Source organism: Prionailurus bengalensis, chromosome D2 (assembly GCF_016509475.1).
Source record: "Prionailurus bengalensis isolate Pbe53 chromosome D2, Fcat_Pben_1.1_paternal_pri, whole genome shotgun sequence".
Classification (NCBI taxonomy): domain Eukaryota; kingdom Metazoa; phylum Chordata; class Mammalia; order Carnivora; family Felidae; genus Prionailurus; species Prionailurus bengalensis.
Window position 1 is genome coordinate 54434594 of NC_057351.1, and position 22477 is coordinate 54457070.

Genomic DNA, 22477 nt, shown 5'->3' on the forward strand with positions numbered 1-22477 from the left:
CCTCACGGGTTCCTATCTTCAAAGACAGCCCAGTACTAGAAAGCCAGAACATCATCTAAATTGCACTGGTGAAGCATAGTAAGTTTGGTCAATACTTAGCAAATGGGTTATGACCAAAAGCCGGGAGAGTGCAAGGGTGTGGGTCTATCTGGGGGTTGTTTTTTATTTTTTGTGGAGTGCAGCTAGCAAGGGGAAGGGATACTAACAAGGGTGACTAGGTAAGAAATCAAGTTTTTTGAGTCTGGATTAGAAGATCAACCCCATAAACAGTAAGCAACTCATAACAAACTCAGTTTTCAAGCTACAGATAACCTGGATTGAGGAGAAACAATTTGGATATCCTAGGTTAACTTGATGCCTATCCTTTCCACAGGGTGCCCAAGACAGTGCCAGTGGAATGAGGCCATGTGGACCAGTCAAAAATACAAAACGAATGACCCCTCTTCAGTAGTTAGCAGGAGTAAAACCCTCCAGTTGGGACATACTTGGTTCCAGTGAACTTACACCGGAGGTTGGGGAGGTTGGGGCATGTTTCAAACCGAATAATGCTCTTTACAAATAAAGCACTTGAACCATCACACACCAAAGGGACTGGGGGTGAGTGGAGTGGTGGTTGTCAGGGAGAGAAGCAAAAGCCAATTTTGACTTCAGCTCAGAGTTACTTTTACTTTGAGCTCCAGTGTCCCACATGTGATTCTTCTTGTCCAAAGATAGAAGTAGGTTTCAGTGAGTTTTTAACTTAATCTGCTTTTGGCCATATAAGGTGCCAGGGCTGCATGACATCAGGCACAAGGCTTCCCAGGGCTTTGACCCTGTAGAGAAGATGCCTCCCCAGAGTGTTGACAGTTCACCCTGAGCCAAAGGCCTTCCTGTCCCAAAGAAGGAGGGAGATAGGCATTGTCATTTTACATGGAAGGAACTACTTTCTGATTTATTGTAAACACTGTACGAACTACAGAGGCAGCTTCCATTCCTGCCTAGCTGGCTACTAATGAAATTCCCTTCATCCCTGTAGAAGGTGGGGGCAGTGAAGAAATGGAGCTGCTTGAAGAATCAGATATGTTCCTAGCTTATACAGTTCCAGAAACTGCCCATTTACGCCTCCACTGAAGACCACCGTGATGATGCTGCCAGAGAGAGGGGAGCCCGGGTTCCTCGTTACGAGAGGTGAGGAGAGCAGCAGGTCCAGGACAGCAGAAAGAAAGGCAGCATCTGGGAGCACCAGAAAACAGGATTCCCCTCTGCTCCCTGGGTCTCCTGGACCCCAACTCATTCCTTAAAAGGAGATGCCAGGCCTGTAGGGCTCTAAGAGCTATCTTCATCTGAAACTAAGCTGGGGCAGTCCCCAGCCCAGCCCAACTTGGTTCTGTCTAAGCCAGCATAGTACTTACAGGTCTGGCAATGGCTCTATGGACAAGAAATCATTCTTGCATTCAGAAAACAAATCCAAGAAATAATGTATGACCTAAAGGTTCTTGAAAGTTGGGTGGCCAATTGTACACTGAATATACAGAACAAAACCTCCATATCAGCAATTTGCCAGGTTCTCTTTAAGACACCCCAGTTAAAAAAAAAATTCTTGGAGAGTGACAAATAAGAAAATATGCTATCTGTAGGCGATATGATAGGAAATTCACCATTATGATAAAGTTCACCCTTATAAACTCCTTGAGGGCAATGTTTAACATCTTGATCTGAACACAGTGAATGCTCAGTAAAGCTGTAGTAAATAAATGTATTTAAGAGAAATTTTTATTTACTTCACATTCTCAAAATTATCTCTTCAGAAGAGCTCTCTAAGAAGCCAAAGGAAGGAGCGAGTTAGCCTTTGAACTACGTCACTGATAGGGGAGGAAGATGTGCTTCCACATTTGCCTTGAATTAATCAGCACCATCTCCTAACTCAGACAGAGCCAGCTCTATTCACGCCTGAGACTGCGGAGACAGAAGCCTGTCTCTGAGAGACAGGCAGCGCACTCACACACCGGGGAAGGTCTTGGAAATGGAACATTGATGGCAAGTCATTTACTGGACAGCTGTGTCCTATAAGGGCATCATGAGGCACACCTGCAGCTCGGGTTCTAGCCAGTGGCCTTGCGTGCACGTGGCTGTGCCTACGGGAGGCGAGCATGGCGGGAAGGTTTAGCGGGCCTGCTCGGCGACACCTCTAAGCCCGGAAAGCCAGGGTCTGCAGAGAGGAAGGAAGACGTCCTCTCTGACTTGGTTCCATTTCAGGGGCCAGTGCAACCTTATGCCCTCAGGAGCAAGAGGATCATCAGACAAGTGGGGTGGGATCCGGGGCGGCATTTGGAATGCCCAGGCTCCTGGTGAATTCTGGGAGCACCTTCGCGCAAGGCAGGCCCAGGGACGGGGACCACATGAGGAACATATTCCCACCACATTTTTTTGGAGCAGTACAGTGTCCTTTAAGAGAAAGGATGGCTCCATCCCACGGATGTTACTCCTCTGTAAAACACTCTTCACCAAACTAAAACAGGATCTATTCTTTCATCAAAATGGCAGAGTAGTGACAGGGAGAGGAAGGAAGACAGATCAGGAAAACAACTTAGGGGAAAGACTTAAGGCAAAATGATCCCTTCTCCAAGTTGTGCGGGGCCTGGGGCGGCGGTTGGTGTGTTCTTTAGCAGATCAGCACAAGGCAGTTGAGGCTGTGCTGTTCCGGCCATTCAGACGTCCGTCTGCCTGCTCTGGGCCACTGGGTTCGGGGCTGGCCACAGCTACCCGACCGTGATCTGTAAGCCTAGAGTTGCTGGAACTCTTACAGCAAATAAATGCAATAAACACAAGAGCGCACTCTTTGATTCCAGAGTTTTTAACCCACCAGGCTCAGACTCTTCCCCCTTACTCAGGGCTAAATGCATTCCCTCTTTCAGAACATTTCCACATACATTTCAAACCTAGAAACATTGGGCTCACAATTCCTATCCCCTGGTATAGATCATCCTCATCCTCTGCTGTCCTTGAGCCCCCACTTTTCTCTATCTCTGGTCCTTGCAGAACTTTTCCACAGTTAGCCAAAAGTGTGGCTCAGATCCCAGTCCGTTATTCAGCTGGGCAAGCAGGAAGTCATGAGTGCAGGCTAAAAGACTCAAGAACAGGTGCCACTCACCAGTCCCCACCCCACCCGTGGGCACAGGCCTACCTGGGGCTTGTCGGAAGAAAGGTTAGGATGCACACTTCTGTAGCCCTTGGCAGCAAGTGAGGAAGGCTGGGCGTTTCCATTGGCATCAGCATTGGAAGAGAGCCTCCACTCATCTGAGAGATGGGGGGAAAAAAAGAAAGAAACCCCTCACTCACAGGGAACACTCCCCGGTTCCCCTTTCATATAAGTCCCTGGTGGAAGGCAGGGGCAGAAAGAATGCAAGAGAAACCATACCTGCTGAGGGATTCTCTGAGTCCAGAACTACGTGTGGTGCAGAAAGGATGAAAACAAGAGAAAGGGGCAAACAGAAATGGTTACACTCGCAGGAAACAAGCATGTACTGCAGAGAAAGAGGAAAACCCAGCACCCCGTGGCCTGACACAAAATGCCCTCAGTCACGATGGCCTAATTACCATAGGAACCCACTCTAAACCATGATGTGCTCACAGGCGCTGACCTTTGAAAACACAAGGCTCACATTCACAGTAATGAAGAAACAATTGTTCCTTGACATTCTTATTTTACAGACAAAAAGGCAACAGAACTCTCCCCTGCCCTGTCCCTAGTAACTCCCATTCCCCTTCTCCATCCCTGATGTGGGCTCTGAATGACCTCTCCTCATTAGCAGGCTGGGCTTAATTAACTGACTCCGGAGAGGGAGAAGTAGATAAGCACTTTTTCTGTGGCTACTGGCAGCTGGGGCTAGGGGGAAAGCATGATTTAAGCCCAGAGGTATCTGCTGTGATAAGGACTTTTTTTTCCCTCCTCTGCCTGCTTTCCTTCTTTCCATTTAAATGAGCCACATAAACATTTCAAAATCTAATCACCCTGAGTTTTCATCACGTGACAAGCCACCCATGTCCCCTTGTGGCTGGCTACCACCCTGACCTCAACTCAAATCCTGGATCCACCACCAATGGGCTCTGTGACCCTGAGCAAGTTCTAAGCCTATTTTCCCATCTGAAAAGTGGGGATAATGATATGCTTGCTTCCTAAGTGTTGCTATAAGGATTAAATGACATAATGCAGGAGAAATGCTTAGCACAGTGCCTGCCAGGGCTCAGTAAATGTTTGCTAGCTATCATCATCACCTTCCGCATCACCTCGTCTCTATGCTCTGCCCTCCACCTAGCCCGGAGGTCAGCAACCTTTTTCTATCAAGGGCCAGACAGTAAATATTTTAGGGATTGCGGACCATATGGTCTGAGTCGCAGCTATTCAACCCTGCTATCCTAGCACAAAAGTGGCCACAGATAACATGTACATGAATGAGTGTGGATGTATTCCAAAGAACTTTTATTTGTGGACACTGAAATTTGAATGTCACAGAATTTTCACATGCATATAATACTATTCCTCTTGTGCTTTCCTTTGAACCATTTTCCCATTGTACTATTTTTTGTACAAAAATAGGCATGGACCAGATGTGGCCTGCAGGCCATAGTGTGCCAACCCCCTGAACTAGCCAAACCCTTAACTCCTTCTTCATGTCCTGCCTACTTTTTTTTTTTAATAACTTTAAAAAATTTATTTTTTGAGAGAGAGCACGAGTGGGGGAGGGGCAGGGAAGGAGATACAGAATCTGAAGCAGGCTCCAGGCTCTGAGCTGTCGGCACAGACCCCGACGCAGGGCTTGAGCCCACAAGCTGTGAGATCATGACCTGAGCCGAAGTCGGATGCTCAACCCACTGAGCCACCCGGGCGCCCCGTGTCCTGCCTACTCTTCTCTTACCTTCTAGCGGTATAAAGAGGGACTAATACAGCAGCTGTCACAACCCAAGCCCCACCTCAAGGACTAGAGGTGGGCTTTCCAGATGTCGAGTGGAGATTTACCAGTGTTACTGAACACCATCGAAGGGCCAGACACCGTTAGTCACTTTTGTCCTATCTAGTACTTCATTTAGTGTACACGACAAGTCTGTGAGGTGGGTGATCACTCTACTTCACGGACGAGGACAAGAGAGGCCAGCTTGCCCCACATCACACAGCTTGGAAATGCAAAGCAGCCAGCCTGGGTATCCTGAAGCTAGTGCAGCACTCTGCCCACCACCCACAGCCACCAACCGCCCCCCCCCCCCAACCACCTACATTCCAGGGAGGAGGTGGGAGAAAAGGTGTGGGAACAAAAGGCAAAGTGTCAGGTAAAGGTTTCGAATGGTTTGCACCCCTGCACAGCAGTTCAACTGCAGTAGAATCACCCGCGTGCTTGTTAGCACAGACTGGAGGGCCCGACCCCCAGCGCTTCTGACTCAGTGGATGGGAGATGAAGCCTTACATTTCTACCATGTTTCCCAGGTGATGCTGAGGCTGCCGGTCCACAGTCCATACTTTGAAAACCACGATACAAGGAACATTTGAAACACATCGTTTTTCTGGAAAACTGTTTCTCATTAACTGTTAACTATTTTGTACCCATTTTTGCTTTCTTTTCCCCTCTAAAATAGAGGGTTTAAGTTTATTATTGAGAGACAGAGAGAAAGAGAATGGGGAAGGGGCAGAGACAGAGGGAGAGAATCCTAAGCAGGCTCCAACCTCAGCATGGAGCCTGATGCAGGACTTGAGCTCATGAACTGTAGATATGACCTGAACCAAAATGCTTAACGGACTGAGCCACCCAGGGGCCCCCCAAACAGAGGTTTTTATAACGTTTCTGTCATGTATTCTTTTAGTGGGTTGCTGGGTACATTTTTGCTACTCCCTTATGCATAATTCACAGGTATTTGTCTTCTCTTCCCAACCACATAGCTGGGGAATTTATAGGATTTGAGTTTTATGCACATTATTGCAATGTTCTGGCTTCTGTGACCAAGGGCAGGCTGCCAATCACTCTGAACTTTCTTTTTCTCGTCTATAAAATAGGATCCTTACTCCATGGACACCACAGGGTTGCTGAAGATCCAGAGATCAGGCATATGAAGGATCCTAAAAGTGACCAATTTTAACACTCACTGTTGCATCCATCCAGATTCCTGGCCCAGAGATTTATTTGCACATGGCAGGCCCTCAAGCACGAAGTAACACAATATGATAATGGTTCCCCCCAACCCTGTATCCATCAACTTATACTGTCCCACCTTCCTAAGCTATTTCTAGCCCACCTTTGTCGAGCCATTCTGTCAAATGTATTAGATTTGCACATACACTGAATATCAATAGGTTCTGAGTGAGGGGCTATCTGATGAAGGACGTGAGCTTTCTTTTTTTTTTTCAACGTTTATTTATTTTTGGGACAGAGAGAGACACAGCATGAACGGGGGAGGGGCAGAGAGAGAGGGAGACACAGAATCGGAAACAGGCTCCAGGCTCCGAGCCATCAGCCCAGAGCCCGACGCGGGGCTCGAACTCACGGACCGCGAGATCGTGACCTGGCTGAAGTCGGACGCTTAACCGACTGCGCCACCCAGGCGCCCCAAGGACGTGAGCTTTCTACATGGACATGGGGGCACATTACTTTGCCTGCTCTTTTGTTCTTGGTTGAGTTGCTTCTATTCAGGTGACACTGACAAGCAGATGCATCATGGACAGCGGAGATGAGTCTGTCCCTCCAAAGCACTAGTCGTAAGGGGACTATCATTTTGGCATCCGACTGTCTAGCTGGAGTCCTTGCTAACTGCACATCCCACAGCACAGGACAGCCTCATCTGTGAAACGAAGTATTATCTACCTCTTTTGAGTCATGAGGACTTAATGGAAATACCTGGGAGAAAGTATGTGCTTATTAGTAAAACTGGAATCTAAAACGTAAGGGAAAAAAGTTTCCCCACACATAGAAATGAGAGTTGTTGACATCTGCCATCTGATAAACAGCTTTGAGAAGGTAATACCCATGGAAATCAACCCACTTTTTCTTCTCATTTCAAGTCACAAAAACTGTTCCCCTCACCTTGCCCCAGGAAAGGCAATTTCCAGGACCTCTCTAGGCATTCCTCTCTTCCTCACTAAAGGAAGGCTGAATTTCCAATGTATGTCATCCTCTGTTACCTAGTCTTCTGAACCTTGAAGGTCGGCACCAGCCCACAGCCATTTGTATCCAAGTGCGGCAGGTGAAATTTTATATACATAACCATCAATTATTAGCTCGTGGTTGAGGAGACTGTCAAAATGCTTCTTTCAATAAATGTTACCTCAGAGCCCCTGAGCGGGGAGGAGGGCTTAGGAAAGTTGGATTCTAGGTAGGTTTTGCAGCCCTGCTGAGACCGAGCCTTTCCAGGAGAAGTACAGTTTATTTTGTCTTATCTTTTCCTCTATCTGTTTTTTATACATAATCTTTGCTGGCCTGTGGCCACAACCTCTTGATATTTTCTTTTATCTCATTCTGTGCTAATTTCATTTTGGTCTGCTCTGAAGCTGTTCTGCTGATCAGTTCTTAGGATCTCAGGATAACTTTTACCGAGTCAGAATCGATGTATTCTAGGAGGGTATCCCAAGAATTGTCACCAGTGGATCTAATAGTGTTCCAAATCTCATTTATGTTTATTTCTTTATTCCAGCTGTGTGGTAAATAATTATCCTTACCCAGAAAGAGATCTGGCCTTTGCCATCTGCCTTCTGGGAATTAATCTCTGAATCCATAATGTCATCCCAATGGGAGCATCTTTGTGCCAGATCAATAATGTGATTCAGCGTGGGGACTTTGAGCCATCAAGAGCTCACCCTCGGGCTGGAGAGTGAGACTGGCCACATGAACAGTGGATAAAAACTCTGGGCACAACAGCTCAGGAGAACTTCCTGATTGACAGTTCCCTGAACATACTGTCACACCTCAATCCACACTCTGAACTGCAAATTTCCAAATGTCTTTTAGAAACTTCTTTCTAGAGGTCCTGTCCTTGCCCCAATTGACAAAACGTAGGGGTTGAACTGAATTTTGGCTTGTGGGTCAGAACACGGGGATTGATGGTCTTTAGGCTACATCAGACAGGAACTAATGCATCCTGACTCCCTAGGAGAGGTCAACAAAAGTCTCTGTGCTTGCTTCTTCCCTAGAGCTTACTTTGGACTTCTTCTCTTGGCTGATATTAATCTGTATCCTCTCCCTGTAATCCACCATAACTGTGAGTATATGAGTAGAACAGCTTTCAATGAGTTGAGTCCTAGCAAAATATGAAACCTGAGGGTACTTTTTGGAATCCCTTCAATGAGCATTTGGTGTCAGAAATCACGGTGTTCTCTGGTGGAGTCTTTTCCTTCCAACTTCTTTGTTTGGCCCTAATTCTTGTACAGGCATGAATAGAAGAGGACTCTAACTCACTTTAACGGTCTTTAGCAGTCTTTAACTGCTTCCACGTCAATTTTCTCATGATATATTTTTGCTACTGCCATTTCTGGAGCACAAACACAAGAGTCAAACCAGAGGAAATGAGTTGATTTACGCCCAAAGCTAATGTGGTAGTCAAGAATCAGGCAGGAAAGACTGGAGGCAACTGGCACAGAATTAACAAAATGTAGGGGTTGAACTGGATTTTGGCTTGTGGGTCAGAACATAGGGATTGATGGCCTTCTGGCTACACCAGACAGGAAGCTTGGTATCACACTCACCGGTTCATCAGGCTCCCTGTCTCTTCTGGAGTAACACTCTGACCTGGGCACACAGGTGTAGACTCCCTGAACCAACCAGGTCAATACCCAGACCTGGCCAGGCAATGATGGCCAGGCAAGGAAGCAGGGATAAGGTAATACCTCTCCCAGAGTCAGGGAGTCAGCACTAAAATTATTGCAGTTCTTTCTAGAAGGTTCTGACCCAAAAACCTAGGTCCACATTCACAGATTAGGAGGCTGGTCAGGAAGCCACGGTTGACAATCCAGAGTCGAGCTACCTCTTGAGGACAGGAGTCTGGAGGGTGGGTTTAAACCGGGCAACTCCTAGGACTCTACCACTCTCCACCTCAGACAGCACCTCCATCCTCCCAATCTTGGATGCACATGGCTCCTAAACCCACACTCTGAACTCCAAGTTTCCAAATATCTTTTAGAAACTCCTTCCTAGAGGTCCTGCCCTTTCCCCAAAACTTAGTATGTCAAACTGGAATTCAACATCCCTTTCTCTCCCTTCATAAAGCCACTGCTTCCATGAGCACCTCAGCCATCCTCCTAGCCAACCAGGGGAGGCACTTCCTTCTCAGCAGGTTCACATCTCCAAGCTCCTCAAACACACTGTACCAAGCCCTGCCACTTCACTCTTCCACATGCACTTTCCCCCTGGCCCTGGTTCTTCATTCCCGCTGCCCTCAAGGCCACCAACTGCAATTACTGGAAGGCTGTGACAGGCCTCCGGATGTGCATAACTAGGATGGTTGTCATCAAAGAGCACCTGTTGTGTGTCTGGCTCATGCTAGATCTTGGTGTGAAAGAGCTCACTGAATCCCAGCAACTCTACCAGGTCATCCCCATTTTATAGATGAGGAAACTGAAGCTCGCCAAGGCTGAATGAGTTGCCCACATCACAAAGATGGTAAGTGGCAGAGCTGAGCCTCAACAGAGGGCTGTGTCACTGCAGAACTAGACCAGGTCTCATAGGATGAGGGAGCTGAAGCAAGGACTGGAAACAGGAGCCACCTCTGAAATGCGGGTGTCAAAGGGTCACGTAAGGAAAGAAACCAGGACACAGGTGCTGGGCAGTAGCACAAGACTGGAGCTTCCAGTCTGGGCAAATGATCAGCAACTTGTAGATATACAGGGATGGAAGGAGGTGGTGAAGCCAGGGAGCAGGCAGAGAAAGGCAGACAGAGCAGCTGGGGCACAGATGCTGGCCCTGGTGATAAGGGAGGGAGCTGGACGCTACTGGACATCAGCTATCTGTGAAGGCACTGCGAGCAGGAAGCATGCCCTGTCGTTGGCAAGAGACACTCGCTGCCTCATATGTGCGCTGCTGGTCCGGGCTGAATGTGGCTGCCTGCAGATGGTGCAGAAAATGGTTTGCCTGAGGCTTGTCGAGGCCCATGGACTCCCAGGCCCTGTGACAGGACTAGAGGCCGCTGCGGGGTAGGCAGGTCATCAGCCAGAGGCCCAAGCGGAGGGAGCAGGCAGGGATGAGGGGAGGGCTGAGAAGCCGCCTGGACACAGCCAGTCAAGAGTCCGCAGGATGCTGGTCTGTGAGCAGTACAGTAAGAGGAAAGGTCTCCAGCTGGGAGGTCCCATCCTTGGAGTCACATCCTTTTTTAACCTCACTCCAGTGTTAACTCATCCCAGCCTCTTTGGTACTTACTCTTCCCCTTACTCAAACCCAGCTTCTTCCTTCCACCCCAAACTGCCCTGGTGTGTAATCTCGAATCTGACCTCAGTGAATGGGATTCTGTGTCAGGTTAATCCCCAAACTTCCCAAGGTCACAGAGCATTTTGGAGCTAGGAAGCTTGGAAAGCAGCTTGCACAGGTCCCTCATACTTTACATGGTCTTCAAAGGTGTGGCTTCCCCAGTCGGAAAGCACAGAAGTGGACTAGCGGCCCATGCCAGACTCCTCTGTTGCAGCAAAAGGACTTCTGTCCTCACCTAATGCACCTAGAATTACTCTCCTTTTCCTTCCCTTCTCCCCATTTCTCGCCACAATTCCCAGTGACTACTTAGTGCCTGGCACATAGATGATGCTAACTAAATGTCTGTTGGCTTGGAGCCAATGAACTCCACTTACCAGGAGGAAAATAATCTACTAAAACTGATTTTTACCTTGGAAGTGTGCACGACTGGGCTATCCCCTAATTCTTCAATGTATTTGCGTTTTCAAACAAGATCTTTTTTCACCCAAGTGAGTTGTCAGAATTCGTAGGATATAGAATTATTTGGGGACAAGAGAGCTTCTTAAAGTGCTCAAATCACTGCACGGCACTGTAAGCCCAAGCCCAAGACTACTGGGCGAAAGAGTAGCAGGTGTTCTATGTTAGTGCCACTCTATAACCACCAGGGGGAGCTCAAGGACCCTCTCCTCCTCCCATTCGCTCTACCTTTTACCACCAGAGAAAGGGCCCTGAGCTTGATAAGGTCATTTTATTGGGCCATGAGCTGTAGGTATGGTCTTTTTCTTTATATTATCCCTTAGGATTGTCTCTTCCTCAAACATCCTTGGGAGATAGATCTTCCCAGTTAGGCCTGGAGAGGCTGGATTAAGCCAGCCTTAGGAAGGAATTATTTTGTCTTCATTGCTTGGCCCTACCTTCTCAGGTATGGGTTCAGGAATATGAGGCCAAGAAGCTGCTTTCAACCAATAGTGCTGGCAGCCACTTATGCCTGCCCTGAGACCAGGGAAAAAGAAGCCCTCCACAGGGAGGCAACATTATCAGAACAGGGTTTGTGCTCAAACCCCAGCCTGGCCTCGTCCTTGGGCATCTGCCTTGGCGCTGGTTATAGGTGGCTGGGACAGGAAGTCAGTTTCCTGGGCATGACCCGGGATGCTGGGCACCAACCATCCCCATCCTACAGAATTCCGTCTCATCACAACACACTGCTCCCCACTGCACCAAAAAGTTTGTGTGTCCCACTTCCTTTTGTCTCCAGTCCCAAGGAAGTGGACATTATCCTAATTCCTTTACTCCCTTCATTTCCATCCAGAAAGGAAGAAATCCCCCTTCCCTACAGCAGTAGCTTTCAAATGTGGTCCTTGGAGCAGCAGCAGCAGCATGACCGGGAACTTGTCAGAAATGTAAACCCTCCAACCCCACCTCAAGCCTACAAGTGGGAATCACAAATCCTAAAGCTCTGGCCTGGGACGCAGCACCCTGTCATTTTACTCCAGTGATTCTGATGCAGCTCCAATGTGAGAACCAGTGCCATGTGGAGGGCAGGGGGCCACAAAGCCAGCTGTCCCTGTGAAACCTCAGTGTTTCTCAGTGCCCAGAACACTTTGTGGGGTGGGGGGGCGGTGAGTGGGGAGGGCCCTCTGGAGCACCCTCTCTAGAGAGGTCAAAATAATCACAATCATAACCTACGAATAGCAGCTAAGGGCTTGTTCCATGTCACTAGGCAGTGCAAAAACTTTACATCCTCCACGCTCACAGGAATGCTATGAGGCAGGTGCAATTATCAAGCCCATTCTACAGATCACTAGGGTTGAGACAGTGAAATGTCCCGTTCACAGTTGCACAGCCACAGGTGGTAGAATGCCGATCTATTGGGTTCCCAGGTCCCAGTTCTCAACACCACTCTCTAGACACCCTGAACAATGGATCAGATGGGAGGTGGGCTGCATATGGGAGCTTCTTTTGTTTCCCTTGGCTCCTAGTGTGCAGGGGCCTCGGAATTGCTCTTCTGTTCCTGCTGCTTTGGCTGCCAGGTCACCCCCACCAGGCTTGAGCCCTGCCCCACCGTTTTCCTGGCAGCCTGGCCAGTCAGGCACCTGCACTTCTCAGTCCCCCCTTGGCTTCTCCCCTCCTACTGCCCCAGCCCTGCCTGGCCAGTTACACCCAGCTCTCAAAAGCGGGGATGGCCTTGCAAAACCTCCCCTCTACCCCATCTCACCACTCCCTCCCATGCCCCTAAGCCACCTCTGTCCTCTGCAGAGCCATCGGCTCCCTAATGAGGTTTCTCCTCATCTCTGGTCAAAAGCTAACAAAGTGGTGGCCGCTGCTATGCGTCTGCCTAAAGCAAGTGAATACCCATTAGTTCAGGGCACTGATCACCACCCACCGCACATGGAGTGAGGTGTTGACCGTTCTAGGGACCCCTGGGAGAGTTAGGAGGCAGCAGATGAATTCGTACCTTTCTGAGCAAAAGCAGGAGGGCCTCCCTCCCTCCCAGTATGACTTTGAACAGCTACCCCCAGCACAGGGGTCACACACCTGGTTTGCTTTCATGTTGTGGGGTTTCCTGAGGGCTTGTGGGGCTGCTGCTTGGGACTTCCCTGTAGGAAGACGAGGCCCGGAGAGTCACCGCTCCCTTCCCAGTGCAGATTTTCGTTGGATCCATGTCTGAAAAGGAAAGGCACAAAAGAGAAGCCTGAATCCAAGGCTCCTGAAGGATTAAAGCCAGTAGTCAGCTAGCAACTCATTACAGCCAGAGAATGAGATGAACCTGCTTATAGCCATGGAAAGCCTTATGGTCAGTGCGGTGGTCAATGAAAATTAATTTGTGGGTGGAGGAGAAAGACGAATCCCATTTTCGGAGGTTTACCACACGTCATGAGGTTTGGGGAAAATGGAGGCAACAATGAGTTCTGTGTAAGTTATAATTATCAGCTGAAAACATTTCAAAATGAATGCAGGTTAATTCCTTTTATTAGATGAGGCTTGGGCTGGTGAGCAGACTTCTGACCAATTAGTAAGGCACAATTCAAGCAAGAGCTGATGAGAGATTTCCAAGCTTCCAGACCATTCTTCTTACAAAAGAGCAAGCTGGAAACATTGGGAATCAAGTTGTTCTGGGGAGAATCACTGCTCCCTGCAGTTCCCCATTGGAAAAAGAAAAAGGAAAAGGAAAAGAAAATCTTCTATCAGCAAGTCAAGACCCTTGAAATGATGACAGGATATGTTGCCTGTGGAGAAAGATCATGGGTAAGAGCCTCACATTCCAAACTTCATGAATTCACACCAAAGAAAACGACAAGAAGCGCTAAATCCTTCAGTGAACAGTGTTCACCGCACCCCCCACTGAGCCTTCCCTGGGTCCCGACCTCTCCTACAGTTCACAATGGCCTAACAGCAGACGCAGGCCATCTTTCAAAATTCCATTGAGAAGGATTTTAACACAGACCTCAGAAGATCTGGATGTCCATCCCTAGGAAAACCAGTGATGGGGAGGCCAGAAACTGACGTAGATCAATCACACAGTGCTAAAAAGCACGTGTTTCCTTCTGTGCAGCTAGAGCTGAACTGAATTCCACAGTTCATTTTTTCAAATTGCTCACAGCACGGCCTGGACCTCTGACCTAAAATTGTCAAGACTGCGATTATGTGGTAAGGCCGAAGGTGGGTGATGGGCAGGATGTAGGCTCAGACATCAACCCCACCCCATTCCCGTGCCAGGGCAGGGAGAAGCCTCTTTCCTCCTTCTTTCCAAGTCCAGCAACCTCTTTCCAACAGCTCAGATGAACGACCACTGCGTGACAGGAGAGAGCAGACAGGAGAGAGCCCCGTCAGCACCTCTTCCCAGTGAGAGTGAAGCACAAAAACACAAAGTATGGCAGAGCAGGCGGCAGCCTTGGGGAGCATGCGACTTGTCCAACCCTGTCAAGAGGATAAGTGACTGATGTCGCAAAACTACTGGGAAAACTGATTCATGGTCTTTTCAAAAAGGATGAGCAGCAAACTGACAAATCCAGCCATCCTAGGTTCCCAGGTCCATAACCAGATCTGCCCAACTCCTGAAAGCCCCACTGGGATAAAGCATCACCTCAGTCTCACTTGTCCCGTTTGGCACAGAAGGAAGCTATGTGCCAGAGCAGAGAGCTGAAGGGCAACCCTCTCCTTGGAGAGGAGGTGAAGTCGGGGGTTGAGGAGGAAAATGGCCCAGCAAGCCTCACGGGGGTGCATCTAGGTTAGGTATCTAAGGCAGCTGCTTCAAGTTCAGCCCAACTCAGAGGTTCCTTCTGGGGATACATTCATTCTCGGGGAGACTGAAGTTTTAAATAAAATACTGGGAGCTGGAAGCCCCTCTGCAAAGCCACGTGCCTCATGTACCTCCATGTATCACATACCTCATGTACCAAAGACCCAGGGCAGAGTAAATGATTAGCCTCTGGACTGACCCTTCTACTAAAGAGAGGAGGGGCAAGGCACCTATCAGTTCTTCTCCAGACTTGCTGGCTCACAGACACACACACACACACCCACACCCACACACACAGAAAGGAAACCAGCCAAGGATGTGAGAGGGAATAAGGATTAAGCCTTTGAGTCTTTGTTAGAAGGAAAGAAAGGAAAAACATGCATGATAAGCTAATAAAAGAAAGAAAGAAAGAAAGAAAGAAAGAAAGAAAGAAAGAAAGAAAGAAAGAAAGAAAGAAAGAAAGAAAGAAAGAAACCCAAGAAAAGATACCTGGAGGGAGTACCAGGCCTGAAGAGCTTTTCACTGTCTTCACGGGAATTATTTTAACAGCAGAAATAGAGCGTGCACGTAAAGGGTCGGCAGTTGCTGAAAACACAAAAGGGTAAATGGTGTATCCAGAAAGAACATTTGGGAAACACTCAGGCAGTTGAGGAACTGGGCAGGGACAATAGGAGGAAGTCGCCCACACGAAAAGAACAATATGAAGAGCAGTAGATGCGGTAATTTAAAATAACCTGCTTTCCCTCTCCAGGGTTCCATGCCAATATGGCAGAACCCTCCCACCGTCACCCATACGCAGTTGGTCAGTGTTCATCTGTGCCTCGTGCCACAGCAGGAATGTGCCAAGGCTCTGGACAAAGAGATTTCCAGACACACAGATGGCCTGGCACACAGAGGAAGGGAGAGCACCCAGCGTCCAAGGGGCCCCTGGGAGAATAATGCCGGGGTGTCTGTGCTGGGGGCAGGGCCGTGAGGAGGAGAGCTCTGGCTCAGGCCCCAGATGAGCGGAGGAGGGAAGGGAACAAGCTGCTGAGCTGCCTGGTCCTCTCAGACACTACAGCTGCTTCCCCACCATCACAACTTCCGGGGTCCTGTGTCTGCTCTCACAACCATGGTCCTCTGTCCCTGAGCAAATCAGAACCTCCATCTGTTGGGCAGCAGATGGTCTTGCTCAAACCGGCCTTTCCTGGACAAGAGGTTGCCAGGTGTCCAGTGCGTGCTCAAGGCTCTGGGAAGCACCCACGGACGCAGCCCAGGATCCTGACAGCCAGCATGTGGGTAAGAGAACCAGGATGGCTGCCTGGGATGTGGCCAGGGATGTGTCCTTATATCCTGGGTGCTCATACTTCTCCATCTGCAGGCTGCCCTGCACCCCCTGTGTCCCCAAATTCTGGAGTCTCGATGGTGGGCACATCTCTAAACCTTCCTCCTCACGATAAGCCTGTTGGGGGGCCTCCCCTCACCCTCTCGTCCTAATGGCAGCAAATAGAGATGGGAGCTCACGTGTCATGGCACCAATGTCACCCCAATGAGCAGCACTCCGAGGTCTTATGGCCCCAGATCTACATAATAACTGGGGGTGAGGCTGTTTGGGAAGCAAGATGGTCACTAGTGCATCAGTATCACGCAGGCGAGCCTGCCTGGGGACAGGAGGGATGTAGGCACCTCAACCTTGGGAGAGTTCACCTTCCAGTCCATCATGCTGCTGCTTCATAAGGCGGTCACATAGCATACGGCCATCAACAACTAAGTAGATAATAGCAATATTACATGTATTAAGATGCTTTCACAGCAATCCTACAGGCTGCTCCTTATGACCACCTGGGATTTTTGTTACCATTTTCAGAGGAAAAAGCAAGAGGCTCGGAGCTGCTCAGAGTCATCCAGCTTTTAGGTGAAGAGGCTGGAGCTTAGATGTCCTGGCACCTGGTTCAGTGACCTGTTCAGTTCCCCCAGGCCGCCATGATCACCTTCAGGTGACATCTGCTGCCTCCTTTCCAAATGAAGGTTGAGTCTTACCGAGTTGAGAGTGGAATCCACCTGCCACCCTCTCCCACACCCCTGAAGTCTCCTCTACTGATGAATTCACGGGGATGGGGTTGGTGGCCCCACAGGTTTTCTAAGCATCAGGGCCCAACCCCGCCCCATGCTCACTGGATGCTTAAACACACCCGTGGAGCCATGCCACAGGCACTGCCCCTCAATGCTCCCAAGCGTAACTTAGTAAGATTGTCCAAGGCCCTGAGAACATGGACCCACACCATGAGAGAGGGGTGGTCGGGGAGGGAAGCAGGGAGGCAAGGAGCACAGAGCAGCAGAGGAGATGACCCCCAAACCAACTGGGCCCCCCCATTCCCCATCTCCTCCAGTGCTCTATGCCTTCCCTTCCCGGCTGCTCCTCCTGACTTTACACTTTGCCTGGTCTCAAGAGGAATATTCGGCTGAACCAGAAGGAAATTACGAAGGCCAAACAGGTCACTTTCTGAAATTATTCTTTGAGAGATGGTGCATTTTGACTTGAATGCTCAATGACAGGACTTTTGCCCCCTCTCATTGATACCACAAAATGTATTGGGATGAGCACAGATGGAATCACTAAAACCCCGAATTTGAAGCAGGAATAAACACTGCATAACATCTAATTCCCTCATTTTCTAGATAAGGGCACTCACATCCATAAAGATGATGGACCTCCCGAGATGTCTGTCTGTGAGCAGCAGAAGCAAGGTACTTCACCACTCTGCCCACGACACACTGCAGAAGTGACATGGGAGCCTTGCTGCCCGGCTACTTGGGCAGCCACGTTGAGACACTGACCATGAGAGACCACAGGGCAAACGGGACCTCAAAGGTCATCTTACCCATAATTCACTTCACACTTAAATCTTTTGTCCGAAAATGTTTAAAACCTGAAAATCGAAGATGCACAGGAAACTAATGCCACTGAAATAACTTATTTCAGCATTAGAGGGTCTTGCCTCAGGGTCAGGACTGTGAGCGTGTCACTATTTACCGTAGGTGAAGGTAAAATGCGGGGTGAGAGAGACTTCAGGCCGATAAATGCCATTCACACCAGGCGTGACACAGGCCTCAGTCGGTGTACTTGACCTGTTGTTACTCACATCTTATGAGTGGGGGACAGGTTTTAACATGTCACCTCACAGTGGAAAAGAGCGACCTTGGACCCACGAGATGCAAGAACATGCTCAATGTTGGCGTGAGAAACAGGTCTCCAGTTCACGACCTGATTCGACCAGTGACTGCTCATGGCAGGCCAGTGGCCCAGGCCCAACATACTCTGCTCCATGTAGAACTGCCTTGTGGTACCAGCCGGGCTTCCCCTCAAGACCTTACCTTTGTCCTGCCCATTGCTGCCTGGCGCCAACCCGTTCACCACGGCTTTAGAAACACCAACATCACATTCTGAAAGAGACACAAAGAGCACAGGCTTGGGATTATGTGCCCCCAACATTTATTGAGTCCTGCTGATGTGACATATGCTGGGACAGGCAGGCTTTCTCAGGGCCTGAGGAGGGCCCCCTTGGGCACCACGGGAGAACTCTGAGAATGTGGTATGGCTTGAACCAGGAGAGAACACAAAAGCTGTTTGGGGATGGGAAGATGACAAACTCTCCTGCCTCCCTGCTGTGGCTTCATTTCTGACATTAGAAAAAAAAAAAAAAAAAGTCTGCCTGGGGGACCTGAGTGGCTCAGTCATTTAAGAGTCCGACTCTTGGTTTCAGCTCAGGTCATGACCTCATGGTTTGTGAGTTTGAGTCCCATATCGGGTTCTGTGCTGACATTGCAGAGCCTGCTGGGGATTCTCTCTCCCTCTCTCTCTGCCCCTCCCCCACTTGCTCTCTCTCAAAAATAAATAAATTTTTAAAAAGTAAAATAAAATAAAATAAAATAAAATAAAATAAAATAAAATAAAATAAAATAAAATAAAATAAAAATCTGCTTAATTCCCTCAAAATGGTATCTCCCGAATGACAAAAGCTTAGCTGCTCACTGGCAAGCCGACTCGAAGACTAGCTTCAAACGCATCCCTGGGCATCCAGAGTGAGAGCTGTCAGCAGACAGAGACCTCAGGTTCTTTGACACCTTCCTTCACTCCACACCCACATCTCCGGGCACCAAAGGCATGCTATCCCTCCCCTGCAATGTCTCTGGACACTGCCCCTCCTCACCTGCCCACTACCCCCCATTGAGCCTCTTGGGTTTCTGTCCCGGAGATGACACGGTTCCCCAACCACCGCCTCCCCACGCCCCACCTCCATTCTGTCCCTTCTCTATGCCCACTGCCAATCTACGTCTGGAGAGAACCGTCTAGCTCCTGATCTAACCATGGCCCTTTCCGGGTTAAAGAGCCTCAGGGTGCAGGACAGATGAAAGCAAAATGGCTCAATGCAATAGTATCTTCTTAAACCCCTCTACTGTAAGTAGAGGGTATTTCACCTCTGTTTTGAAAATGAAAATATTGGGATTTAGTCTGGGAATTCATTCATTTAAATTATTTCCATGAGGAAAAAAAAATGTATTCCAAATTCCCCCAAATGCACAAATGATTGTTAAGAACCTAATTTTTTAGTAAGTTGGATGACGTGTACCTTGGCCTACCTGATTATATTTAAATTAACTGACCTTTCTGATAATTAAAAGCAAGCAAACACACAAGCCACACTGGCCAGCAGCTACCTCAAGGGACAAAGCCTGGGCAGCTCAGCTTGGATTCTGGGCTCTCCAGCCACTGGTCCCAGCCTTTCCCTGCTGCATTTCCCTCTTCAGCTGCCTGCCACCCCCCGTCTCCTCACAACACCCCCCCTCCCCCCGCACCTCCCACCACCAGCATGTCAGATACTTCCAGACGGGCAAGGCCCATGCCAGGAATGCCTCCTCCTCTTTCCTTACCTTGGGGAAATCCCGTGCATCCTTGAGGCTCACCTCAAACGTCACTTCTTCTAGGTCAGCTAAGACGTTTCTGAGTTCTGCCCAGCTGGAGGCACTGAGAGACCCCAGCTACCCACCAGCAGCCTAAGCCCCCACCAAGTCCCCCCTTCCTGAATTGACAGAGGCAGGCCCAAGAAGGCAAGCAGGTGGGCAGACAGAACCTGCCACCCTGAGACCTGTGACCAGCGTGCTTGGAGTGACCCCACCCCCGCCCCCCGACAGCAAAGGAGCCACCAAGCCACAAACAGAATCATAACAGCTATGGCTTTTTATTTATTTTTGAATATATTTTTATTTATTTATTATGAGAGAGACAGAGACAGCATGAGTGGGGAATGGTAAGAGAGACAGGGAGAGAGAATCCCAAGCAGGGTCTGTATTGTCAGTGCAGAGCCCGATGTGGGGCCCAAACCCAAGAAACCGTGAGATCATGATCTAAGCCAAAACCAAGAGTCAGACACTTAACCGACTGGGCCACCCAGGTGTTCCTTTAATATTTCTGAGAGAGAGAGAGAGAGAGAGAGAGAGAGAGAGAGAGAGAGAGAGAGAGAGAGAGAGAGAGAGAGAGAGAGAGAGAGAGAGAGAGAGAGAGAGAGAGAGAATGCACATAAGGAAGAGGCAGAGAAGAACGGACACAGAGGGTCCAAAGCAGGCTCTGCACTGACAGCAGAAAGCCTGATGTGGGGCTCAAACTCATGAACTGCGAGATCATGACCTGAGCCGAAGTCAGACGTTTAACCAACTGAGCCACCCAGGCGCCCCAGCTATGGCTTTTTAAATATCTATTTGCTTGGATCTGAGGTTCCACACTAAGCATTCCATAATTAGCATCTCATTTTTATACTTCAGACCCAGTCCCTTGGAGCTAGGAGTTAGGGACTCCTATCTTATAGGTAAGAAATTTGAAGTCCACAGAGGATGCCAGGCCTGCCCAAGATCACTAAGCTGCGGTTTGAATTCAGGTCTGCTCCATCCCACAGGGCATCTTCTTGACCCCAGCAGGGATAAACATTTTTGAGATTTTAAAATAAAAAATGTCTCCTACATATTCTATAAATACAAACTAAATATATTCTATATGAAATAACTTATATGCTATTTCCCCAAATGCTGGGCCTGAAGCCCTGTCCCAAATCCCAGTAGCTCATCTGGCTGAGACTGGGTCACCTACCGAGGCTCTCAACAATCAGCCTCACTGACAGGCCAGCCTGGATGCTCCTGGATCCAGACCCAAGCAGGGCCACCACCCCTCCCCGCCGGCAGCCTAGACCTCCTGACTCTGGCCCGTAGGTTCTGTCCTGCTCATTGCCCTGTCCACCTACAGATGAAGGCTAATTCTCCCAGATGCCATTATCTCCCTTGCACCTACATTTCAGGGATGGGTGGAAGGAGGGCGTTGGCAAGAAGGCCAGAAACCGAAGCTGCATTACCCCACTTGTTCTTTCTGTAACTCTCCCTTCCCCGTGCACCTGCCCCAGTTCGTCTTCACTGTCTCCTTTCTGGAGCCGTAGGCCTTGCTTCAGGCCTCCCTACGCTAGCACTGGGGCAGCCTCTGAGCTGCCACCAGGCCCAGCCCCACGTATTTCCTTTCCTTTCTTTCTTTTCATTAAATATAGCTAGACTTGAAGAAAATATGCAAAATAGTTCCATCGCCTCAGATTCAGACCTCTGCGACATCGTGTGTTGGTGTCCACAGCCTGGGTTTGCCTAAACTTCACACTACACACTAGCTGGTTATCACAGGTAAATCATGAATCTCTCAGGGTCTCAGTTTCCCCATCTACAGAATGGGACTGGTACCTCATGCTCATGTTTGTGGGTTTGCCAGGAGGATGCAAGGAGATAACATGAGCAAAGCACTTCCCCTCAGTGACTGGCAGCCTCCTCCAAACTCGGAATAAAAAGAATGCATTACTGAATGGATAAAGAAGATATGGCATATATATACAATGGAGTATTACTTGGCAATCAAAAAGAATGATATCTTGCCATTTGCAACTACATGGATGGAACTGGAGGGTATTTTGTTAAGTGAAATTAGAGAAAGACAAATATCATACGACTTCACTCATATGAGGACTTTAGGAGACAAAACAGATGAACAAAAGGGAAGGGACGCAAAAATCATATAGAAACAGGGAGGGGGACAAAACAAAAGAGACTCATAAATATGGAGAACAAACGGAGGGTTCTCCAGAGAGAACAACCCCTGGAGGGGTTGTGGGAGGCAGGATGGGCTAAATGGGTAAGGGGCACTAAGGAATCTACTCCCGAAATCATTGGTGCCACTATATGCTAACTTGGATGTAAACTAAATAAATAAAAATATTTTTTTAAAAAAGTGCCATCATTTTCATGCTTCTCTTTCCACCAAAGGTTAAAACTAATGTTTTCTACACAGCTGCTTTCTTCCTAACGATCTATTTCTTTTTAATGTTTATTTATTTTTGAAAGAGAGAGTGTGAGCAGGGGAGCGTCAGAGAGAGGGAGATACAGACTCTGAAGAGGGCTCCAGGCTCTGAGCTGTCAGCACAGAGCCAGATGCGGGGCTCGAATTTACGAACAGTGAGATCATGACCAGAGCCAAAGCCCGACGCTTAACCGACTGAGCCACCCAGGTGCCCTTCATGATCACTTTCAATAGTGGCATAATATTCCATCAAACAAATGCACATCAGGAACCTGCTCACTCCCCACCTTCGTGCGGGTGATGTTTTTGTTTCCTCTGAATTAAGATGGAAATTCCCAAGAGTGAGATTATCAGGCCAAAGGGTCCGGATTTTTTAGACTCTTTCTATGAAATGCCTTCTCGCACCACGCCTGACAGCGAACCTGGGAGAAGTCCCGCAGGCCCATCCTCACCCTCACCTTCCTGCCGGGGCCCTCCCTTCTT

General features: G+C 48.8%; 1 protein-coding gene across 49 annotated transcripts in view; it reads right to left on the minus strand.

Annotated features, from left to right (window-relative positions):
* SORBS1 (sorbin and SH3 domain containing 1) overlaps nt 1–22477 on the minus strand; it is a 231573-nt gene that overhangs the window by 94919 nt on the left and 114177 nt on the right. For 29 of the 49 annotated variants that reach the window (XM_043597030.1, XM_043597045.1, XM_043597040.1 and 26 more), the window contains exons 4-8: nt 17989–18057; nt 15124–15219; nt 12930–13058; nt 3398–3424; nt 3164–3276 (exon numbers count right to left, since the gene is read on the minus strand). In XM_043597030.1, the coding sequence (XP_043452965.1) occupies nt 3164–3276; nt 3398–3424; nt 12930–13058; nt 15124–15219; nt 17989–18057 (434 nt within the window). Of the gene's footprint in view, nt 1–3163; nt 3277–3397; nt 3425–12929; nt 13059–15123; nt 15220–17988; nt 18058–22477 lie in introns of those variants that run through there. The other 20 variants (XM_043597077.1, XM_043597066.1, XM_043597041.1 and 17 more) reach the window with 5 other exon arrangements.